Source organism: Cucumis melo, chromosome 9 (assembly GCF_025177605.1).
Source record: "Cucumis melo cultivar AY chromosome 9, USDA_Cmelo_AY_1.0, whole genome shotgun sequence".
Taxonomy (NCBI): Eukaryota; Viridiplantae; Streptophyta; class Magnoliopsida; order Cucurbitales; family Cucurbitaceae; genus Cucumis; species Cucumis melo.
The window spans coordinates 20,407,849-20,431,641 of NC_066865.1; the positions used below are offsets into that span (position 1 = coordinate 20,407,849).

The 23,793-nt window shown below is 34.5% G+C and overlaps 3 protein-coding genes across 3 annotated transcripts; 1 reads left to right on the plus strand and 2 right to left on the minus strand.

The window, feature by feature from the left end:
- Window positions 1-723: 723 nt before the first annotated feature.
- On the minus strand, window positions 724-1,014 carry LOC103483038 (CLAVATA3/ESR (CLE)-related protein 17-like). The gene has a single exon (XM_008439472.1). The coding sequence runs from the start codon at window positions 1,012-1,014 to the stop codon at window positions 724-726; it is 291 nt and encodes a 96-aa protein (XP_008437694.1).
- Window positions 1,015-7,237: 6,223 nt separating this feature from the next.
- LOC103504559 (uncharacterized) lies at window positions 7,238-11,202 on the plus strand. The gene is made up of 7 exons (XM_008468909.3): window positions 7,238-7,513; window positions 8,313-8,579; window positions 8,888-8,943; window positions 9,186-9,264; window positions 9,349-9,487; window positions 10,312-10,425; window positions 10,750-11,202. The coding sequence occupies exons 2-7, from the start codon at window positions 8,383-8,385 to the stop codon at window positions 10,939-10,941; spliced, it is 777 nt and encodes a 258-aa protein (XP_008467131.2). The 5' UTR covers window positions 7,238-7,513; window positions 8,313-8,382; the 3' UTR covers window positions 10,942-11,202.
- A 1,325-nt stretch (window positions 11,203-12,527) lies between these two features.
- Window positions 12,528-23,201, minus strand: LOC103504563 (protein ESMERALDA 1-like). The gene is made up of 10 exons (XM_008468912.3): window positions 22,408-23,201; window positions 21,201-21,270; window positions 20,455-20,522; window positions 20,209-20,297; window positions 19,074-19,271; window positions 17,251-17,455; window positions 16,965-17,132; window positions 16,666-16,833; window positions 16,376-16,566; window positions 12,528-13,217 (listed from the first exon to the last, which is right to left on the minus strand). Exons 1-10 carry the CDS (start codon window positions 22,777-22,779, stop codon window positions 13,055-13,057), a joined length of 1,692 nt encoding a protein of 563 aa, XP_008467134.2. The 5' UTR covers window positions 22,780-23,201; the 3' UTR covers window positions 12,528-13,054.
- Window positions 23,202-23,793: the final 592 nt, after the last annotated feature.

The window sequence follows — 23,793 nt, forward strand, 5'->3', positions numbered from 1 at the left end:
ACACAAACTACGCATATCAAACATTAATATAATATATGGTAATATTCAAACTTATTATATGACCCCTATTTATTATTTTTCCTATAATATTTTAATCCAATATCATTACGTATAAATTTCTACATTGCCCTACTTAACAAGTAATTGCATACGACAGTTCAGAAAATGTATCTTAAAATCATTTGTTAAATAGTCAATAACAAGGAAAGCAAAAGTTTATCAACGTTTTTTTTTTAAATTTAATATAAAGTATTAATTCATAGTAATGAAAACAGATTACTATGAATGCTACATATACCATATTTATTATTAGTAGTATTATTTTTGGAATAAATTCTCTGATACAGTGTTTTTGCAGTGGTTAAGGAGAATAAAGAAGAAAGAAGAAAGAAGAAAGAAGAAGAAGAAGAATTAATTAATACACAGAAAATTAAATTCAAAGACAATTTAATTTTTGTTACAAAACGTACAAAAAAAGAAAAAAAGAACAGTACATTAGTAGTAGATAGAAAGAAACAAGAGCATCAAATAATTAGCTTTCAAAATTAATTAATTTCTCTATGAACGCTAATTTTTTAATGCTCTAATTCTTCTCCACAAAAAAGAAGAAAAAAAAAAGTTGTTCAACACACAGATCTTAATCTACCCATTTTCTAAAATATTCAAAACCAAAAAAAAAAAAAACAAAAAAACAAAAAAACAAAAAAACAAAAATTGATGGACTTAGTTGTGAAGAGGATTCGGACCCGTATGAATTAACCTCTTGTCTTCGCGGTACGCGGAGGCGGGCTGACGGCGGTCGAGAAGCTCAGCTGGGGAAGTTGTAGTTGTAGGTGGTGCATGGCGAAAGGACGCCGTGGAGAACCGGGCTAATTTCCTTGACGGCGGGGGCGGCGGGGGAAGGTGAAGACATAGGGTAGTCGGAGCTAAAATGAGAAGGACCCAGAAAAAGAGGAGAAGGGCGGTGGTGGGTCTGGCGCGGTGGCGACTGGAGGTTCCAGTTTGTGGTGTCATTCCGCCGCCGTGAAACGGAGGCGGGCTTTTAAGGGTGGCGGAGGGGCTGAGTAGGCGTTTGTTTCCCGAGAAAAAAAACAAGGGAAGGAGAGAAAATGAAAGAAAGTGGGAAAAAGAAAAAAAGGAAAAAAGAAAAACATAGAGAAGATTTTGGTGCGTGTCTTATGGGTTTAACCACATGATCTTAAAATTTAAGCCTAATGTTTGAAAATCCTTCTAACAAAATTTCAACTCTTTTTTTTTTTTATAGACATTCTTGGTCTCTGTTTTTTTTTTTTTCTTTTCAAAAAAAGAGAAATTAAATGTGAGGACTGTCAAGTATTAATAACCGATGTCTCCGGGAAAAAAAACAATTAAAAAAGAATAGAAGGACTAAAAACAATATACAAAGAAGAGAGAGCTACATTGGGAAATAAAAATAAGGGGTATCCGTACGGATTTCATGGAAAAAGGTAGGGTTTTGAAGTTAATGCAAAAGGAAAAAAATAGAGAAAAATCAGATTTGAGAAGAAAGTGCTTTTCAATTCTCTAAGATTTGGTTGTATTTGTTGTGTGTTGGGTTTTCCCATTTTCATGTTGGTTTTTTTTTTTTTTTTTTTTAAAAAAAAGAAGGGTTTGACTAGAGAAGAAGAATTGCAGGTCATTTTCTTCTCTACTAACTTTCTTGTTTTGGCTTTTTCTTTTATGTTTGTTTATGTTTTCTAATGTCAGAATTTGAGTAGAAGTTAGGTTGACTTTAAGTAGCAACTTTTAAACTAAATCTTCTGTTGAAAGAAAGAAATCTATCCTACTTCATGTTATTTTGAGGTTGATTGAGATTTCAAGAAATTCATAATAGTAATCCAAGAATAATAAACCCGACTTAACCGTGTATTTAGGTCAAGTGGGGATGATTTTGCATGAAAATCAACCTTAGTTTGGATGAGGACATTTAAGGTAAGAGAATTTTAGTCAAGGGCAAATTGGGGTTTGGAGTTAAATGGATTGACATAATCATGAATTGTATCATCTCAGCTAGCTGCTCAACTATGATCAATAGTCAACCAACTATCTCTTTATCTTTTGAGCTGAGGAACTGTCAACATTTTTTACTTTGAAAAAATCTCTATCTACCTATAAATTAGGGTCTTAAAGTTGTAGGAATTGATATTGGACGGTACAGCGAAGCAACAATAATTAGGTGTTTGTATTTTGGACACCTCACTACAAGAAAAGGGGATCTCCCAACACACCAATTTGTTGGGAGATATACGTGCGAAAAAGCGTCGAAAAATGATCTTTTGACACATAAATGCATGTCGGGATCGTGTTCAGGCGAAATGTGTTGGGAGAGGCCTAGTTAGACTAAACGTCTAGACTTGTGTGGTCATCTGGTTGGTGGTCACCTAGTTAGAACGCCTAGGCCTAAACTTGTAAGATAAAAACAAAAACTTGTAAGATAAAGGCTAAGTCACATAACACACTCTTGTTAAGATGTTTTGCGGCTCTGCTCGGAGTGCAAACAATTCTTAGTATTGTCACGTCACCCTCAATAACAAAAAAGAAAAACACTCGATCGGAGCTACATTAGAATCATTCGAAATATCAAACATTCGTGAATGACTTGGCTCAAAAACTAAAATGAGAGAAGAATTGAGAGAATTTTGTAATAGATAAATTTTCTGATGATCCAAAAAGAGATGAGGAGATGGACTATATAGTAGTAGGTTTCATAACGCCTTATCAGTCATAAGAGCATTAATGCCTTAACGGTCATGTAAAAGACAAAATGCTTCAATGGTCATGTCAAAGCGTAATGCTTCAACGGTCGACACATTAGGCGATTACAGTGCCTCGGCCTTCAACGTGTTACAAGGTCTCAACGCTTTACCTTTCAATGCGTTCAAGGTTTCACCTCAAAGAAAAAACTTTTGAAACTGAAAAATAAAATATTATTATTCCTCACCTCACCCGTTTTGTAGCGTGGGCATGTAGAGATATCAACAAATCCACATTTGTCCATCTTCTCATCTTCTTTTAACCGAGTTAATCAACATTTCGTTAACTAATCAGGACTATCCACTATAGCATGTAGCTGTACTCTTTTCAGTGTAGATACTCATGGTGGTTGCTTAGTTAGAATGCCTAGATTTGTGGACATATGAATTGAATGCATAAGTGCAAAACAAAAACTTGTTAGATAAAGGTTGAGTCACGTAACACGGTCTCTTTAAGATGTTTCGCAGCTCTGCTTGGAGTGTAAAAAATTCTTAGTATTATCACATCTCCCTCAAGATAAAACAACCGAAAACACTTAATAGGAGTTGCACTTGGAATTGATTGAAATATCAAACACTTTTGAATGGTTTTGCTCGAAAACTAAAATGAAAGATGTTTTGAGAGAATTTTGTAATAGACAAATTTTCTGATGATCCGAAATGAGACGATCGAGGAGATGGACTATATAGTAGTAGGTTTCATGATGCCTTATTGGTCGATATAAGAGCATTAACACCTTAACGGTCCTGTAAAAAATGTAATGCTACAATGGTCCATGGCAAAGTGTAATGCTTCAATGATTGATGCACTAAGCGGTCAGAGTGCCTCGCCCTTCAACGTGGTACAAGATCTCAACGCTTGACATTTCAACCTGCGATCAAGATTTCAATGCCTCAAAGAAAAAACTTTTGAAACTGAAAAATAAAATATTATTATTCCTCACCTCACTCATTTGGTAGAGTGGACATGTAGAGATATCATCAAATCTACATTTATCCATCTTTTGATCACTTCTTTTACCCGAGTTAATCAACATTTGTTAACTAATTGAGACTATTATCCACTATAGCTCGTAGATGTACTCTTTTTCCTGTAGATATATTCTTTTTCACTTGATATAATCATAAGTAATAAATCAACCGTACCCTTCACATGTTGTTTGTAATCTCGAATAAGTCAATTTAATGTTTTACCATATAAATTAAATTTCTTGTTTCTTAAGCCTTAATTAGTTGATCAATTCTCTGATGAATAATTTGTTTAAGGTCCAACCTATAAACTATGTCCCCTCTCGGAAAAATAAAAGGTCGAGGCCTTTTGTTCAAGACCTGAAGTCAACACTTAAGGGAATAATCTATCTACTAACCCTAAAAACGGGCATGAGTGAATTCCATCTTGCACCTTAGGTCTCCAACTATCCACCTAGTCCTACCCCTAAAATAGGAGGTTTATTGGGCCAAAGCTGATGAAATGACCTCATGTATGTAGATATTAAGATAATCTCGTGCGAACAGAAGTACATGGTTAGCTCAAGATTAAGGTCGAGTTACCTAGGTCATCAATATTGAAATAGTAAGTTTTTATCATTTAACGATGTTATAACGTAAAAGTGACTATTTTGTGGTTCAATTTTATACCAATCTCATTGTCTAGGATTTCCTAATTAATATGTCTTTACATGAGCGTCTTGTGATCACACTGTTTGTATTAACTACAATTGAGTTGCATTCATAGTGTCCCCAGAATAAAGCGTCCAACCTTTATTCCTATATTATCAACCATTTAGACTATTACTCGAACTTGATCCACATTTATTTCTATACATAAAGTTCAAGTACTCATAGTCATTTGAAACCTTGTTTATTGAATTTCGAGTTTTATCATAAGTAAATCTCTTTATTCAATAACAATTTATATATTGAACATACTTAAACAACAACTTTAATGAGTAATATAATATTTTAACATTTACAAATTACGAATTTTATGATATAAAGTCTAACCATTCAAGCTAAAGCCTAAAGCTAAAGAGTTCAATAAACTCTTAGGTTGCTAGTTTTTTTTTCAAATTTTGGGCAGGTGCGAATGTCATCCTAAGAGATCATAAAGTAGGGAAGGCTCTCTAAACTTGGAAACATAAATTATTTTCTCGAGGGGATAAATAAACTCTCATAAAGTCCATCATTCAAGGCATACTTAATTATACCATGAGCTGCTTCAGATAGTCTTTAGAGAATTGTTTATGATATCGATCTTTTTAATTGTTAGTTGAAAAAAGCTTAGTACGAGTAAACATTGATCTTTTAAACTACGTACTCATGGATTGTGGGAAATGACAAAGTCTATCACAATTGATAATTACGACTCACATGGATTGTGAGAAAGAGTAGTCTTATTCCTCTTATAATGAAAGAGTAAATAATGTTGGAAAAATAGGAGGGTTATTGCGCAGCTCATTGGGAAAGAAACGACGATTGAAAAGAGGCACTTGGCTCATTCAAGAACAGTTCATCCCACTCGACACAAAGGACATGTTGAGTACTCCTTTGGGGATCTAGTTTTCTCAAGACGCTATAGTCTGAAATATGGTCAAATAAAAGCTTATTTTCTGTTAACACTGAATACACTTTTGAGTAACATTCACTGGTATATATCTCACTGTGGCACATAAGAATCATTAATTAAGTTATCTATATGGTATTGATTTAATCAACTATCTATAAATATAAAAAGATTCTCCTTCATTTGACGATTCATAAATTTTACACTCCAAGGAACCTAAAGAGAATTCTCCCTACAATCAAAAAACTCTATAAGCTTTTGTACATTGAATAACACTTCAAGACTTAAGTCCTTTGAAGATATAAACATTCTTCTAAGACTTCAACTTTAAGAACATCAATGTGTTATACTTAATTCCTTAAATCAAGTGTATGCAACAAGTTCAAACGAGAAAAAATCAATGATCAAGTACTAGGAGTCGGAACCACGTACATCCCCACAAATCAACGTAAACACAACTTCAACTCCACGACATACATGCATGTTTCTTTGAAACCTCATGCAAACAACGTGCTCCACCTACTGTGAATTTTGTCGATGTACCATGTTTTATTACTTTGAAAACGTATGCCTGGTACGTTTGTGCGTGCTCGCTTTATGCACGTAGTCAATTATATGCTAGTTAGATGTGCACGAGTAGGTTGAATTTCTTACTAAAGAAAAGGTAATTCACATATTTCATTAAACCAATAGGGAAAAATTAAGAGATGGAAAAATGAGATTATTGCATGGTTATTTATCATTTAGACTCTTAAATGTGTTTTTAGAATAAAACCTAAACAGGTGGTAAATTCGTTTCATTCCTTGAAGGTAAATTACAATAGGGTTTGAGGGAACAATTGCATCTATCTTGGATCTAGAGTTGAGTAGTTGTTTCACTCATGTCAACTTGTCGACCCCAACCATTGCAAGGGAGCTAGAGTCAAGTAAGTCAAGTTTGTGATGATTTTCTTGTCTAGATAAATGAAAGGTGAATGTTGATGTTTTCTTGAAATTATAAGAAATATTGCGACAATGTGGGAGGGGGGGGGGGGGTTCGTGACTAGAGACATTTATGCTCTCGTGTTTGCAATCAAACATTTCATTATTTCATTATGTTGTCGTTTTGTTGTTGGTTTTTTTAGCTTTTTTGCCCATTTCTCTTTACCTATTTGGAAGATTTGGGAGATCTTTGATCTCTAATTTTTGTAGATGAATAGGTGATGTAATTAAAATTGATTTATTTTTTCATGTCACCCTCCCTAAATAATAATAATAACAATGTTTTATAGAAAAATTGTCAATTTAAATGAAAATATTCTCCCAACTCAAATGATCGATAATTTTACAAAGACAACAAATATATATGGAAAAATTTCGCAATAAACTAGCCACTTTATCTAACTTTAAAATTTATCAAAAGTATACAAACTGAAATCAAATATTTTAAAATATAGAGACCAAAATGATTAATTAAAGCTATTAAAAATATACTAATCGAGGAAAGGAGCTAACTACCCTAAAAAAAAATTAGGTTTCTACCATGTTATTACAACACAATTTTCTTCATATTTATTCTGTAGTAACTACAACACAAATTTTGATACTTGAGAGTCCTAATTTAGCACAAAATTAAAATTAAACTAGACAGGTTCGTGTTGGTTAGGATGTTAATTAAATAGATTAACCTCTTTCTAATCTCACACTTCTCTCATTAAAATGATCTGTCAACATATCTATCTATTTATAGTTCAAATAAACTTAACCATCAAACTACACAATCCAAAGATCAAATGGCCACAACTTTTTGTTGGCCTCCAAATCCAATTCATTGAAGCAAGCTTGCTAATTAAATAATATCATGATCGTAATTCAACTAAAATATCTCTTAATCTCCTTCCAAGTTTTGTCATCCCATTCGATGTGAAAAAGAAATAAACCCTCCATAGCTTTCGCGCGGGCCCTGATGAAACCGTAATGAAATTTCTCCTATTTTCCAGCGATTCTGTTTTAAGTTTTTTGCCTGCGGGATACTTAGATTCGGGAATACGAATATGCGCGCCGTCCATAGGGAAGATTCCTTTCAGTAATTCGCATCTCCTTTTCTTTATGCCCTTCTCCTTAATTTTCCAGCATCCAAAACTCCCCTGAATCTTGCACCTTAGCTTAATCCCGCCGCCGCGGCATCTCAATACTTCAGGTTTTCTCTTCTTTCTATCATGATTAGGTCCAGGTTGTGTGTTCATGAATGAAGTTTTAATTTTTCCTCATTTCGATGTTGAATTCCTTCTGGGTTTTCGTCGTTCTTCTGCTTTGGTTCCTCAAAATGTCGAATTTTTTAGACCCCACTTGAATTTCTATGATCTTAATTGGATGTTTGGTAATGCAGACATGATGTTTGATAATAATCATTGTATGTGTATTGTGTATTCATTCATCTTGCTTCCGAGTTAACTTTGTAATCGTAAAATTAGATTAAATAATGAACATGAGTACATGCTTTGATTCTGAATTTTTTATTTGTGGGGTGCTTGGTGTTTGGTGATTTGTATAAGGTATTAACTGTTGTGTACACAAGCACTGAGATGCACAGCTGTTTATGCTGCTGCTACCAACTAAACTAACATGAAAAACCAATCCTGCTGTTTGTAAGGATAATTTTTTTTTCTTCTAATTTTCTCTCTTTGAAAAGATCTCTAACTCCCCCCCTTCCCCCTCATTAACAAGGTTATTGAATTGAGTTGTCCTTGATTAAACAATGATTCGCTAAAAGAAGTAAGGTCCCATAGGCAGTGGAAAAAGTAGGCCTATCAAGTTTCTTTTCTATTAACCAAAATTCCAAAGAAGTATACAAGTGTTAATGTGGGGTTCCTTTTTGTGTTTGTTTATTTTTCTTGGAATGTTTATTTCTTTAATCGAAGTTTTGATTCAGAAATAAGTTATTTTGTTAGTATATGTAGCAACTGTAAATGAAAGTATTGTGGTTTTTACCTGTGCAGTTCAACATAGGAGTTTGCACTGGACAGAGTTATTTTGTTCGATGCCGGCAGATTCTTGCTGGCATTGAGAATGATTCAGCTTATTACTGAAACTCTGATGGGTATCCAGAATAAATCAAACTCTAGTAGAGCCCTTGAAGGTCTCCATGGAGTTACCATCGTGGCTGAGTCACAATTTGCGGTGGAAAAGACTACACAAGATGGGGAGTTTTCTCAAAGTAGTTGTGGAAATTCAGCTATAAGTGTGAATCAGCCATTTCTAAAGCAGTAAGTAACATAAAAACTGCTAGAAGTTACTCTAATTACCAAAAGTGTAATCTCCTTAACATTTTCCCTCTCCCTATACTCCTACCCTCTCGCACCCTTATGTTACATTACATGGTCACAAGTTTGAGCCTGCCAAAGGTAACTATCAATCTAAGTTCCACAGCCCCCATCACTTATATTATGGAAACCACTAAATCATATAATGATGAGGCAATCGTTGTAATTTATCCTAGTGCACAGTCTGATTTCCACAAGCTTTAGTAAGTCTACATGATATAGTGAATAACGGTTTTTTACATGATCCTCAGATGGGTATGGGAGCAAAGACCATCCTGTCTGAGACCTGTCGGGGGTTGTATACAAGGTATAGTCTTGAAATCGCTTCACCTTTGTAGTGCTGAATTGAGATTTTTTCTCCAAGATCATCTCAAAGGCAGCTCCAACAGACAAAAGTTAAATAAGTTTTCTATGAGGCTTGAATCTAGGAATTGGAGAGTATCTTTAAACATCTCAAGGCCTTAGCACAAAGATACCCTTGAGATCCGTTCTTTAGCATTATTTATAAATGGTTCCTCAATATTTGTCCCTCTTTTATTTTGTTGGTAGGTGATCGAAATTTGGCAGAGAGGGTGGCTAATGTGCTTACCTCACTTCCTTTTATTGCTCTTGGAATCCAGGCACCTAGGTAATTGCTGCTGAACTTTTTCTTGCAGTGATACATATTTGTCTAGGTGCTTGTCTGATTATTTGCCTATTACTTTGGGGCCAGGAGGAATTTCTCAATGAAGCTATATGCTAATTCATTGATTGGAGTCGGAGTTGCCTCGAGTTTATATCATTCTTCTAGAGGAAAAGTGAGACAATACCTAAGATGGGCCGACTACACAATGATAGCTGCAGCCACAGTGGTAAGTTAAAAAATGGATTAGTTTGTTGAAATAAAACAAAAGGGCGATTACCAACTCACATAAAGAGCCATCAAGAGCTTATCTTAACTGACACTTATATGTACCTAAGGACCAAGAGGTCTCGATTTCAAATCTACACCCCTTGTTTGTACTTTAAAAAAAATTCGGGAAAAGAAAACTCACAAAAGACATAAAACTTGTTGATGTGGGATATGAAGAATTACTTTGATTGGGTGATGTGTGATTAGGTGATTTACGTTGAGTTCCTTTTCTGCGCATGTTTGAGGTTTATGATGTTCAGAACAATGCTTGATGTACTGATCGTCATCCTACGATATCCCTGAACACTGGTGCTACTGAATAAAAAGATATTTAGCTTCTACATGTGAAATTTAAGTTTCATTGGTTTTCTCTGTCTTCCCTTAATTTAAAGTTGCAAAAGTCGTTTGGTAATCTCATTTATATTACTGATATGTACTGATTTTCAACCTGAGATGCTTGGATTTTCTCATGTCTCAGTTGATGATTCAGTAGTAGTTTCTAGAGTCAAATTTCAATGTTTGAAATAACGAATCAATAATTACTGAACTATAAGATAAATCAAATGTTGGAGGTATTTGGACCCTCCCTCTCTCAAAGCTCGTTTGAGGTATTTAGACCCTCCCTCTCTTGAAGCTCCTTTCAGTCCCTAAATCATTCACCAAATATTGTGTTCCTCTTCGGATCTCACTCACTATATTTATAATCAAACTTCTCCAACATTCTTACCTCTATCTTAATATCCCAAATTCTATCCTAATAGCATTCTTACCTCTATCTTGTAGTGTCTTACAGGAGCTCTGAAAAACGACAACCCAAAGTTGTTGATGGCTGCATCTGCACTTCTATTGCCTTTGAGGCCCTTTACGGTTTCTGCTCTTCACACTGGGATGATGGAGGTAACATTCTAGTGTCGCTTTTACTTACAGTTCATTCCTTTACTCGTTGGTCGATATGGGTTGGTTCTGTGTCTTACTGAAGTCAAATGGCAGCATTCTATATGAAGCTGGATTTGCTCAACTGTTTTCTTATACGGTTTTAGATGTCAATGGATTCGATCATTGCTGTACCTAGTTTTTCAATTTACAAAGTTGCCATGTTTCCTCAAATTTTAGTCTCTTCACTGCTGTGAAATAAGAAAATTTTATTTTCTGTCACGAGTAGAATATTAGTTAATAAATGCTAATGGTTTGCTAATGTATAGTTTCATTTTTAAAATTCAGGTAATATTTGCAAAAAGAGCTTTGAAGGATCCAGATTTAAGGATGGCTCACAACGTGCACAAAATGTCAACATTGTTAGGTGGTGTTTTTTTTATTGCTGATGATGCTTTGCCCCAAACTCCATTCATTCATGCAGCTTGGCATCTTGCTGCTGCTGTTGGTGTCGGAACCTGCAATAAACTTCTCGAGTAATTTTTCTCGAGACAAATAGAAATTCGTCGACGTTATGGTCTTGCTTTCTTGGAGAACAGCATTGTACATCAAGGAAGATTCTCAGTTGATCGTTATGTATCTATTAGATTAGTCTCTTGCTCAAATTCTTGAGCCCTTGGATCTTCAACTAATTCAGGAGTAAACAAGAATAGATCTGTGAAATAGTTGATGTTGAAAAGGGATGATATTATCGCCATTGTTTATGATTAATGAAGAAATAGAACAGAAGAATTTTTCTTAGTTTGATTAGAGGTGGATTATTTATTGGATTCTCATGAGCTTGTTCCAAATAAAACTAAAGGTCAAATTGCAAGTTTTGACGCTAAAATTTAATAGATCCAACAACTAATTCATAGAATTAACTCATTTTAGGATAATGGTGAACTGATTTGGAGTAAATCTAGACATCTGGTGGCATTAATGTTATACTAATAAAGTTGATATTGGAAATATTAGAAAATTAATAAATCAAGAACACCTAATCGAAAATTTTGACTAAATTGTACAAGATGTTTTATATAATTTTGTTGTATTTTTTTTAGTCAAAAGAGGTTGATTTGTATTGGTGACCGACTTTTGTTTTAATATGTTGTTTTCACACCATTTCAACAAAAACCTCGTCTCCTAAATTTGTTTTCCCTTTAATCAGGATACCATTTGTTTTAAATGGGATTAAAACACTTCAATTATTTATTTATTTTGTATATATATTAGCTAACTATGCCTGCATGGAGCTTCCATATTTTAACTCCTCACATGGAAAGCAGCTATGAAGTGGTTGTCTTAAGACAGCTGTAAACGCTGAGATGGATTGAAATAAAAAATTTTGGCTGATAAGTGTCTCAAACTTAATAAAAAGTTATCAAAATGAGTTTAGCTTGATAGCAATGGATATGTTCTTTATAGAGATCCAAGGTTTAATCCTTATTTTCAAAATTGTAATTATTATTGTATTAAAGAAACAACTTTCTATCACTTATGACTTTAATACTATCATACAAAGCAATCACTACGTCGTTTTTCATCTTAAAAGTCGAAGAAATAACTATTAATACAAAGCAATCACTACGTCGTTTTTCATCTTAAAAGTTGAAGAAATAACTATTTTAAAACATTAAGTTTAAAGTTTAATGGTAAAAAAACTAAAACTTTTGCAAGTATAGGAGGATTATCAAAATCAATTGGACGTTGAGCTTAAGATATCCTTAGTTAGCAATGTGTGTGCCATAAAAAGATAATGTGTCCCAAGTTCTGTATCAACGATAAAAATCTATCATAAAATTAAAAAAGAAAGGGCTGTGAAAAATATTTGAGAATGATTGGTGGTTAGAACTGTTCAAATGTTTGAAAACAAAACATAAGTCAACTCGAGGATGCTGCAATTCAAAACCAAGATGAATACTTTCGTAACTCCTCGCATTCGGTTGTCAAGACAGTATTTCAGAAGACTAAGAACATCAATAAGCAAATGAAACATGGAAGGGTCTTTTACACCTTTACATGGTTTATTGTTACAACTTATAACAACAGACATGAAAAACATGAAAGAAAAAGGGAAAATGGAATGATACTAAATGGAAATAATAGTAAAAAGAAAAGAATATGATTGATATCTAACAAAACTACACTCACACTTCTACGGTATTCATCTGCACTCTATCTAAAAACCTATCACAAAAAATTTGAAAAACAAATTGAACAAAAGTGTTTTCCCTACAGCTTGGTAGATACAGCAGCTGCAGTTTCAAAATGTAGTAAAACAAAAGCAATATGCCTAAATGCTCTCAACCAATATAAAACTGTGGTCATCCCAAATCTTAGGTGCATCCAAATACCAAAAAGATGCAACTTCTTACACAATCCTATTTTTTTGTTTTTTTGTTTTTTTTTTTTTTCCTTTCCCAGAAAGATCCAGATCAATGTGACCCCCTACTACAAATCCTTGAAGATCCCAGATCAGGTGTGCCCTCTCAGTGTGTCGAAAGGGAAAAAATGAAAGAATTACAAAAGAAAATGGAGGGTTAGCAGCAATCTGTGTTGGCAAGATTACATTTTCAAGGGTATACAGCCATCAAGTCTCCCATTCTGAAAATCAAGGGGCTAATGACGATTTCGTATCATTTGATTTGTTGGTAAAGCACATGCAATCTGGACAAGGGAAGGTGTATATCGAATCGTTCGGCCTTTTCAGCTCAAACCCCTTGGAATCACTATGACTTCGCATGTTCAACATGTGTCTCTTGAAATTTTTCCATCTGGGAAAGAAAAAAAGAGGAAAAGAAGGTAAGGCAGATGTACCTGAAAATACCATTTGGAAAGTGGCAAGTAATGCATCATGTTTATGGTTTAAAATATCAAGAAGTTAGCTCTCTTCAAGAATGACAGCTCTCCCTCCCTCTATCTCTATCTCTCATTCATATTTCAGAAAAGAGGAATATAATTCATTTCCTTTGTAATCGTAATGAACTCTAAATCCAAGGGCTATTGTTAACAAGAAAGATTCAGAACACTATTTTTTTTGTAGCCCAAACACTAGGTGAACTAAAGACAAACAGAATTAAACAATTATTTGATCATCAACTTGATCCAAAGAAAGCATACAATGAAATTGACTTTGTCAAGATGAAAATAGATTAGGTTGCAAATGAAGATCTTGGAAAGTATCACGCATCTAGTAACTCTCACGTTCAGTTTCGTATTCAAAAGGATGAAGAGAGGATTGTGCATGTAACCGGGGAGTGAGTGATTGACATAAGTAGGACAAGCATATGCATGAGCACTATGAGTGAGTTCAAAAGAATAAGCTGGAATAAAGAGAGCATACTTGTAGAGCGACTCTTTTTTATGACTTCATTTCAAATTCTAGAGTATTGTTACCTTCAACTTCTAATAAGATGTTTTCAATGGAAAACCTACAGGAAGATTGCAGCCTATCAAACTATTTAATAAAAAACTAAATAATGCCCATTCTCATTCATTTCAACAGCTAATTATCATTAGACTAGTGGCCCGAGGAAAGAATCCTAAACCTCGTCTAAACGGTTTTCAGACTTGACATACTCAACATACTTGCAACTCAAATATTATAGCACAAGTGTTTCTTCTGAAATTCGGATGAGGAAGATCAAACTATTAATGCAGCTTCTGGACAAGAAAACATAATGACTATGGTTCAGCACCTCATGGGTAGAGTTTTTCCAATTTATTCCCTAATGTTTAAAAAGTTTCAAGTTAATCTTCTTACATTTTAACATTTTCCATACCCTGTTCACTGATAAATGTTAAAATTTAAATGGCATGATATGTATGATTGGGAAAAAAAAACTAGATAAAGAAAGGGCACCAAAGAGAGAAAAAATAGAAATTTCTGCCAAGTTCTTAAAAAATGTAGAGGCATTAGAAACTTTCTTCTTCTTGATAGCCTAAAGTTTCCGCCCACTCAATGGAGTATCATGCTATGTAAGTTTATGATCTATCAGTTTTAACATCCAATAAGAGAAAGAGTATTAATGCAAAATGTTAGTGTTAGAAACTAAATTGGAATTAATCCACCATTTAGTACTGTAGTACATATTTTGACAAAAATAATATCTAAACATTGTGGGAGTCAGAACGGTGGCAGGGGTTATGCAATGTGTGAAAGGGAAGTGACATCTTAAATAGTTGGATTAACCTCCTGGAGATGCCCAAATGTAACCTCTTGATGGAGAACTTGTGGATAGAGAGCTGTGGACGCTTGTTGGTCCTCTTAATTGAAGCAGAAGACACTTGTATTATATGGCATTATATCATATGCTGTCAACACTCCAAACTCCTTTCCTTGCCTAAAAGAACTAGAACTAAGGGAATTCTAGAGACAAGAATTTAGCAAAAAGGAACTCATCTTTGCTGATAGTTGTTGTTCCTATAACATCAGAAGGCGTCCTAGGTAATCACTGTTAAAAGAACGTAGCTGGTAAATGAAAAAAGAAAAAAAATCCTCCGAGTAAATTCCATGTGAACCTAAAATTATTGCAGTAGTAGCATCAATTGGCAGGATTGAAGCACCAAGTTGAATCCAAGTTCATATAACATTGTCTCAGAACATCTTTTTCCCAAGGAAAGTACCACTGGAATGGAAGAGACAAAATCTATCTCGGGAGCACTTTTGGAAGAAAACTCAGATGTTGCATCATCTGGCTTAAGAAGATGCTGAATGATAGGAAAATTTCTGAAGGAGCTCTACTCCCTTTTAATTATTACTACCTCCGACCATTTATCCTTTAAGACACGAAACAAGAACCTGGTTGCACTTGGTTTTAAGGAATATTCATGTAGGTATTCCCTCTACCGATAGTCAAGGCACCCCTACCTTAATCCAAATCCTCGTATGTGCATGTGTGTGTGCACCAAGGATGGGGGAGTGAACATTCTTTGTACAATAGCTAGATTACTAGTAGTGTATGAGAATCCTCTTATTCTCTGCCGGAAGGCTGAGGATGATCTAGGTCAGATTTTGTGGAGATGCAATTTTTGAGGTCATAGTTCTTTATGAGCTTCAATTTCAAAGATCTTTTGTAATTATTCTATTGGCACCATTTTGTACAATTACAACTTCTTTCTCTAGTTGGGTTGTCTTTTGTTGGTTTGGTTTTTTGTACGCTCGTGTATTCTTTCATCTTTTCTTATTGAAAGTTCAAAGTTGAAAATCTTCTTATTCTTTCAATGGACTATAGCGCACACATTGTTCATAGTTCACAGAACAACCAAAGTACTTCCTGAAAGTCCCAGGCAATCTTTGCCTTATTTAGACAATTTTGAAATGAAATGAACAGAGAGTTTTAACCGAGTAGTTTTGGGATATTTGCAATACAGAAACTCCTCTTGAATCCTCCTCTCAAGATAAGGGCAAAGTCTTTTAACATGCTTGCATTTTTGTGGCTATTCTGCTATCTCGCTTGAGAGAAATTGTAGAACTTTAAGAGACTTTCAAAGATCTTGGGAGGAAAGTGATCTTTTGGATTGGGATCTGCAGTTGAGGGTAGAGATCCATTCTTTGGAGCTGGTTGTTTCTCATCAAACAAAATATATATGCACTCACAAACCAAAGGAGTTTTTGAGACCCCATGATTTATCCAACTGAAAGATTTTATTAAGTACTTGAGCACCCACACCCCAAAAGTCACCTATAGAGATGGGAGAGCCAAGCCACTCAAGTACCATATTGGTCATTCCATTCTAACCAACATGGGACAAAGCCAACCATACTACCTTGGTTACTACCCAGATTTTTCTAAAACCTCAATTGTAGGCTAGATCTAATATGTTTTCCAGGCCTCTTGCTATTTTGCAACTTAGTCTTAGTTTAGTTCAGCATATTATATGATGCCTCGGATTAAAGAACTTGGACTACTGAGATGGAGTGAGCACATACCCAATCGTAGGGTTATCAAAAAGTAATGCTAACTTCCGCTTGTCTGGCCTGATAGTTTTGGAGTGTCCACCGTACAAGTATCTTCTATGACCCATCAGGAAATGAGGGAAGTTGCCACCCTGTGTTGTCACGAACACCTCACTATGGAGACAAACAGTATAGTCTATAGCAGCCATCCTGGAAGAAAAATTCTGAAAACGAAACTACAGTCAATAAAAGACAGATAAAGTAGATCTCCAATCGAATTTACAAATATAAAAGGAATAGCTGAAAATTCAAAATCCCAAAACCTTGAATGGAGAAAGTTCTTCAGGTGATGCCAGCATTTCCTTTGTAAGCAGATTTGGAAACATCTCCAAAAGCGGAGCCATATTTCTCTCAGCATCATATATCTTTCCTGATGCCAAATAAATGAAAGTGCTGTTGTCAAATCCCATCCCCCTAAGCATCAAACCAACCTGTTCAATACAAGTATTAGGTCCATAAACAAAACTCCTGATCTAACAATTAAAAGATTATCCAATTGAAAGTGCGATCGAAGCATCGTGAAGTATAGCTTGTACAATGCAAAAGCAGAAACAGCAAGCACCTCTAAAGGAGTCATCGGGCATTTTCCGTTAACCCTTATGGCACCAGGACGTATAACTCTGCCCGGTTTTGTGAATTTCCCTTTCCATCCCTTTTCTCTGGCTGCTTTCATGTCTTCCAACTCTTTATGTCCACCATCAAAAATACAACACGAGAATGCAACCATATCCTGGCATTTCAAGTTAACAAAGTTTGAAACCAGGAAGATGTCCCCAAACCAAAATACTCAGGTTTTCATTAACTCGTTTATAAGGATTTAAACAGATTCAACTTTTTTTAGAAGGTACCTCCTCAAAGCGAAGATGTACAGAAATATACTTGCCACCATTACTGGCACTGCGTTCTCTCATTCTAGAAACCAAAATCTCTCCCAAGGATAATATGGGATTAGAGAATCTCAACGCTTTATAATTTGCTAAGCATCGAAGACGTTGAACAGCAGGAGGAGCGTCAAATGACAATCGATTTGCAAAAGGTGAAATTCTTATAACCCTGTAGTGAATAAACACCAAATTATTCAATAACGAAGGTCAAACTATTCAGACCATGAGTAACAAGCAGATTAAAACCCCATTAGATAAGCATTTGGTTTTTGGTTTTTGATCTTTTGAAAATTAACTAAATAAGCACACAACACTACATCCACCAATGCATTTCTGTGCTTTGTTGTCTACTTTCTAGGGGGCATTTCCAAAATCCAAAACAAGTTTTTCCCATTCGAATGATATTCTCTTGTTTTCCCATTGAAAACTATATATGATATATATATATATATATATATATATATATATATATATATATTAAAGTTTTGTTTGTGTTTTTTAAATTTGGCTATGGACTTGAATGATTCCTTAAGAAAAATGAAAATCAGTGAGAAAACAAGTACAATTTAAAAAAACAAAATGCTTATCAAACGCCTAAAATTTAGTTTATCCATAGTAGATACGCAATACCCTATATATACACTCCAGGGATAATCCACGGAACCACATTGGAAGAGAAGATTGTGCTGTACCTCAAGTTTTTGGAAATGGTAAAATAATAATACTAATATTAATAATTCATATTGATTAAGTAGAGAAGAAACATGTATATTGAATAGGAGGGAGAATGAGACTTGTTTTCATAAAAAAATGTATATTGAATAGGAGGGAGAAAGGTAAAGAAGCAAAGTTGTTCACAACTCACTGTCAAAGCAAAGGAATGGTTGAAAAGTTCTCTAATTAGCGAAATTCTATGGGAAAAAGAATGAAACCCTTTATTTGTAGAGTACCATAAGGATAAAATTAAACCTATACACTCTTGGACATGTTCACAAGCTCGAAATCATTGTCTTGGCCATATCCACAACTTTTGAGCTTTTAGCCATAATCCATTTGCAAGGGATCGTAATGACTCAACATCAATTGTATCAGTATGTACATCAAGCGTAAAGAGGTTTTAAATTTTATTTCAAAAGAAGTTCTCACTCTTGGTTACATAAAACTTATTTGGGGGTTCAAGATTCCAGAGAAGATGAGACTTTTTTTTGCTTGTTTACAGAAACCTCTACACTCATCAGAGACTCCAAAGGAACTTGCACCATCCCCATCCTTGTTGCTTATGTTAGCTTATGTTAGCTTATGTAGGAGGAATCAATCAAAGAACTTTCGAAGTGAAATCACACATTTGACTGTTTTTTCTTTTCTTGCAATAGCATACAACAAACTTCTTCCTGGTAGTTTCCAATCAATTATTAGTCTTCTAATGCTTATTTGAAATTTTAAGGCTCTTCCAACTTTGGTTTCTCCCTTGCTATGATGCATTGTAGCTTTTGGGCAGGGGTCCCCTTGTCTCCAAGTTCACGGGTTGTTCCTTTGTTAAGCCCTTCTAACACTTCTCTTACATTATTGGTGCACCTATTACTACAATTGACGACCATCTTCTTTATTGTTTTGAAGCAACTCAAAGGATCTCTTTTTCAAGTTAATTGCTACTTTAAGAACTCAACTTAAAGCGTAGAAAGATCATACAGAAAATGTGTTGGTGGAACCTTCCACAAACATTTAACCATGCAAGTCTATGATTGTCAATAAACCATAAGCTAATAGTTAGAACAGGAAACACTCACAGTTCTTCAAGTAATCTTGGAAGCACCGTATCCTTGTAATATTGAATGGACGACCATGCCTTTATTCTGAAGTTGTAGACATTAGTCATGTTGTGGTCAAATCGTTCCATAATGTATTCCGGAATCTTGTTTACAATGCGTACATCATTCTCTAAGGTCTTGATAAAATACTCCTCATCATATATTTCGCTGAACTTGCTGAACAAAAAAATCCAACATAAAATAAATTAGCAATGAAAAAAGGATCCACTGGGCAGAATGCACTGCAAGCCTGTTCTCGGAAAGCCAAAATTAGCAATGACAAAAATATTCCGTATAACCACTTTGTCTCTTCAAATTATCCTTGAAAGTAGGTTTTTACTTAGCCAAATGGTTATGCCTTCTTATTTTAGATTTAACCATAAAGAAGAAAGCTGCTAATTTATTTATAAATTATACAGTAACAAACAAGTAGCTTTCTCTGATTCCATGATTGAAGACTAGCCATGACCAAAAAAAAAAAACTTGCAACTGAATAGAAGTATTACTAGCCCCACCGCTAGTAATATATGAAATCAATTAACTAGGAATCTAACACAAAGCAAATGAAATAGACAATAATAGATAATGCCACATAAAACCTGTGAAATTCATATTGTTTGTACTATGCAAAAGAACATCAATTGCAACCAAAATGCATACTTATCAACATTTCTTCCTCTCTTCCTAAAGAATATAATGAAATAAAATATAAAATATGGCTAAAGAAACCTTGATGTAATCCAAAAAGAAAAAAGCATTACAAAAATTATTGCATAAAGAGAACCACAGCCAGTATGAATGAAAGAAAGAAAAGATGCGCAAAAAAGTTTCAAACATCGTCTGCATAGAAGTGCTTGTTTTAACACCTAACGTAAATAGGTAGGTACATAACGCAGGAGACTAATTGTTTCACCAGAGTTGAAGCGTAAACTTCAAAAGTACTTTATTGATTAGCAACAAAGTTCTTATATCCAAACGATCCATCTATGTGTTATTGACATAAGTCAGCTTGACAGAAAGAAAAGGTTGAGTGAATTCTAGCGTTTCTTTAGCACCTTAACATCAACCATCAACAAAAGTGTTGATTTGCAGTATAAAGTATATGCGGACAAACCTAGGATCTCTCCAAATGCTGTGGAAATGAAAATTCGGGATTACAAGTGTTGCATTAAGATAGCCAGCCACAGCAACCGCATTGCATATCTACAATATATAGATAACAGTAAGTAACAACATAGAATGAGAAAAAACATGATTACAGAGAAAGTTATTTCCTAGAGAACAGTTTCTTTCACAGGGTTGAGTGGTAGGTGATTTAAAGAACAGGCAAAAAATTCAAAAAGAGGAAAAAGAAACCAACTGATGTTCTCTGCTGATTTAGACCTCCATTTGCCTCAACATAAATATACCCATTTGACTCAGGTAGGCCTATAAAAATAAGAGAAATTCAGACGTGAGATTGTAAAGAATAAATGAAACAGAAATTTGAGTTTAAAAAAAAGTGGGCAAGTAAAAACTTTATTTAAAAGAAAATGCAACAAGTCTGACTAAGAACAACACAAGAGCAATAACACATATCCAACAAGTAGTTCGGTTAAACAGAGTTAAAAAAACTATTCAGTGTTTTAAACAAGCATCTCATCTGAATAATAAACAATCTTTCATCTAAAATTATCTCCAATGATCAATTGAAGACAAAGTACAGTAGTCATAATAAAAAATCACAGTGGATGGTAAAAGGACAAAGTTCAAGCAGGGCCATGAACAGAAAATGCATCACCACTGCAATAGCTGAGTAACTTCGTAACGTTCTAACAGTGATATCAACTATCTATGGAAGGAAGAGGAACACAGAATGGCTTCAGAGATGCTGCCGCCTCTCAAAGTGGCTTTGGGGCTAACCTCAAGGTAAAAACTGAGTGGCATAAAGTGATTTCCAGAATTAAAATGGAACAGAAAATGGGATTTTCTCAAAATGCAATAAAATCATTGAAAGGTCTCCCATTTCTTGAAGTGTGTTATATTTTAGGAAATAAACATGTGCAAGAAACATAAATGGACAGAAAACTCGATTTCCAGAATTAACAATATTAACTTGTCCTTTACCTCCTGAAGAATTGTTGATACAGGGTTTCCACTGACCACCTTTATATGAGTGTTTCCATATTGTTGATATCTGCAGTTATTTTGAATATTTAATGTTAACAAGAAATGCAGAAAATACATTTGACATATAAAATTCATTTCATAACATCTTAATAGAGAAAAGGCATTGATTCTAGAATCGACCAAAATTTCAAGGAAGAAATAAAGAAGACATAGATTTTCAGGTAACACTTTTCAGAAGAATCAAAAGTGCAACTGCATGCAGATGAAAGGAATTAAAGAATTTCTTTAATTGCACGCCAACCATAGGTGATGAGACCTACACAAAAGCCAAGTTTGCACACTTCCAAAGTAACTCTCTTTTTGAATTTTTGAACCCTTTCCAAAAAGTATCCATAGTTCAATAGATTTCAAACCAATAACCAATTCTCTTGCCGGACTTTTACTAATAGAAGATAGACTTTATGCTTCTGTTCATCTATGTTGAAGAAAACAGCTCAGTCCCAGGTTGCCATATCCGTAAGACTGAACAGAAGCCTATTTTCCTTTTCCCCACTCAAAGATCATAAACTTCAAAACTCAACCTAATCTCTCGACAAAGTGATGCAGTCATTTCAAACTTTTCTATCAATCCATTACAGCATAAAATAGACTCATGAAAAGATAGTCGACTGAAATCAAAAACCCAACCGGCTTAATTTAAATACCAGGAATAGAAATATGTAGCAAATGAGAGTTACTCATCTATCTCACATCAACAAATCCCCTCCCCCAGAAAGAAGATGAGACAATCTCAACATAGAACGAATTTCTTTTCCATAAAAAGAAAGAGAACGAAACAAAAGAATTCAAATCTTGAGCATTACTCATTTCAATTGGCAAGTGCAAATTACCAATTCGTCAGTATGCAATACCCAACAAAAGACCAACTAAAAAAATTCTGAACTACGAAGAGTAGATCAAGAAACGTTGCCAAATCCATTGAAGCAGAAACTCACGGGAGACAAATCAACAAATCCAAAGAAACCAATCAAATTCAAATCTAAAATGTCACGAAATTCCTTAACACAACTACTAAGAAAAGAAAAGAAAAGAAGCAACAAGAAAACAAGACACCTACGTTGCGTTTCCGATTAATTCAATAAAAACTAAGCAAAAACAAATCAACCCCACATCAAGAAACCCAACAAGAGAATCAAATACGAACCGCATCAGTAGAAGTGTTGTCAGAATCCATCTCATGACGAAGCTTGGCAAGGAGTTGCGGACTTCGATAAACAGAGCCAGGAGCAGGACGATGCTTGATGACTGGAACGACATCAAAAGAGACAGTACCCATATAAAGAAGCATACCGGAGATGTAGATTAAAGGGGCAAAAAGGAAGATCCCTTGGCGACGAAGTAAAACGGAAAGGATTAACCAGGCAAGTCGCTGGGGAAAGGTCCGGCCAGGTTGCTGAGCTTGAGTGAAGCGGGCGCCCTTGGACCGAGAGTGTCTCAGCCGAGGGGAGCGTAGAGGCGACGGGGGCGGTGACGGAGTTGAGTGGCCACTGCTCGGCAGCCGATTATATGGGTGCATTTGGTTCCACCCCCAAATTCCACTAATCTACATCACATTGATCAAAAAGGAAGTGTGGTATATCTAGGAATGGGGCATAAATTCAAGAATTTCTGAAGCAAAAACTTGAAATTGAAGAGACCCTTTTGAAATTGAATAGAGAAAAAGGAAGAAGAGATGGATTATGGGTTGTGGAGGTGAAACGAGACAATGAGGGAAATGAAAGAGCTTCGTATTCTCAGAAAGAAGAGGTATTTTGGCTTTTTGGGAGAGAAGAATTTGGTTTTTGGTTCCAATTTGCAAACAGAATTACTTGTCGAGTAAATCTCCTTTTGCTTTCTGTTTCTTGCTGCTGTTTTTCTCATTTAAAAATCATTCCTTTTTCTCATTTTTTTTCAATCTTCATTATCATCATTCATTTTTTCCTAACCTACTTTCTTAAGAGACTTTCTTCTCTTTAACTCTTTTTTTTTTTTCTTTTTTTCTCCTTGGAAAAACCTTTGCTTATGTGTTCATCATCTAATGATACCATTCTTTTTCTTTAAAAAAATTATATCATCTCATGTTGCTTATTCTTTTGGGACTTTTGTTATTTTTTTAATGTATTTAACATAATTTCAAAAAGTATTGTACAAAATAGATTATTAAAAAATGTTCCTTTTTTTATCTAAAAATTGTAAACCTTTTCTTTTAATTACAATGTAAGTGTTCAAATAGATCATTACAAAATCGTCATTTCACATCCTTGTTATACTTCAAAAAGAAAGAACTGAAATTATCAAACAAATATTTTAGTTCTCTAGTCCCATATATAATCCAACAATTCTACTTGCTTTCTTTCTCAAAATTATCCATTTTATCCTAGAAAAATATTGTAAAAATGTATGTTAAATTAAACTAAAATCTTGTTCCTCCAATTGCAAAAAAGAAACAATTACATATTAAACTTTCCAATTTTCTTTATTATTAACTTATAGTTATAAAAGGTCATTAGTCAAACATCAATCAATGAAATAGAAACTAATATCTTTATCT

Excerpts from the sequence above, each read along its gene's own strand:
- LOC103504559 (XM_008468909.3), top strand. The coding sequence starts at position 8,383 with ATGATTCAGCTTATTACTGAAACTCTGATGGGTATCCAGAATAAATCA. Across the intron at positions 8,580-8,887 it reads AATCAGCCATTTCTAAAGCA|ATGGGTATGGGAGCAAAGAC; the intron begins GTAAGTAACATA and ends CATGATCCTCAG. Across the intron at positions 10,426-10,749 it reads TTCACACTGGGATGATGGAG|GTAATATTTGCAAAAAGAGC; the intron begins GTAACATTCTAG and ends TTTAAAATTCAG.
- LOC103504563 (XM_008468912.3), bottom strand. The coding sequence starts at position 22,779 with ATGCACCCATATAATCGGCTGCCGAGCAGTGGCCACTCAACTCCGTCA. Across the intron at positions 17,133-17,250 it reads TACATCTTCGCTTTGAGGAG|GATATGGTTGCATTCTCGTG; the intron begins GTACCTTCTAAA and ends TTGAAATGCCAG. Across the intron at positions 16,567-16,665 it reads AAGAACTTTCTCCATTCAAG|AATTTTTCTTCCAGGATGGC; the intron begins GTTTTGGGATTT and ends TTTCGTTTTCAG.
- LOC103483038 (XM_008439472.1), bottom strand. The coding sequence starts at position 1,014 with ATGACACCACAAACTGGAACCTCCAGTCGCCACCGCGCCAGACCCACC.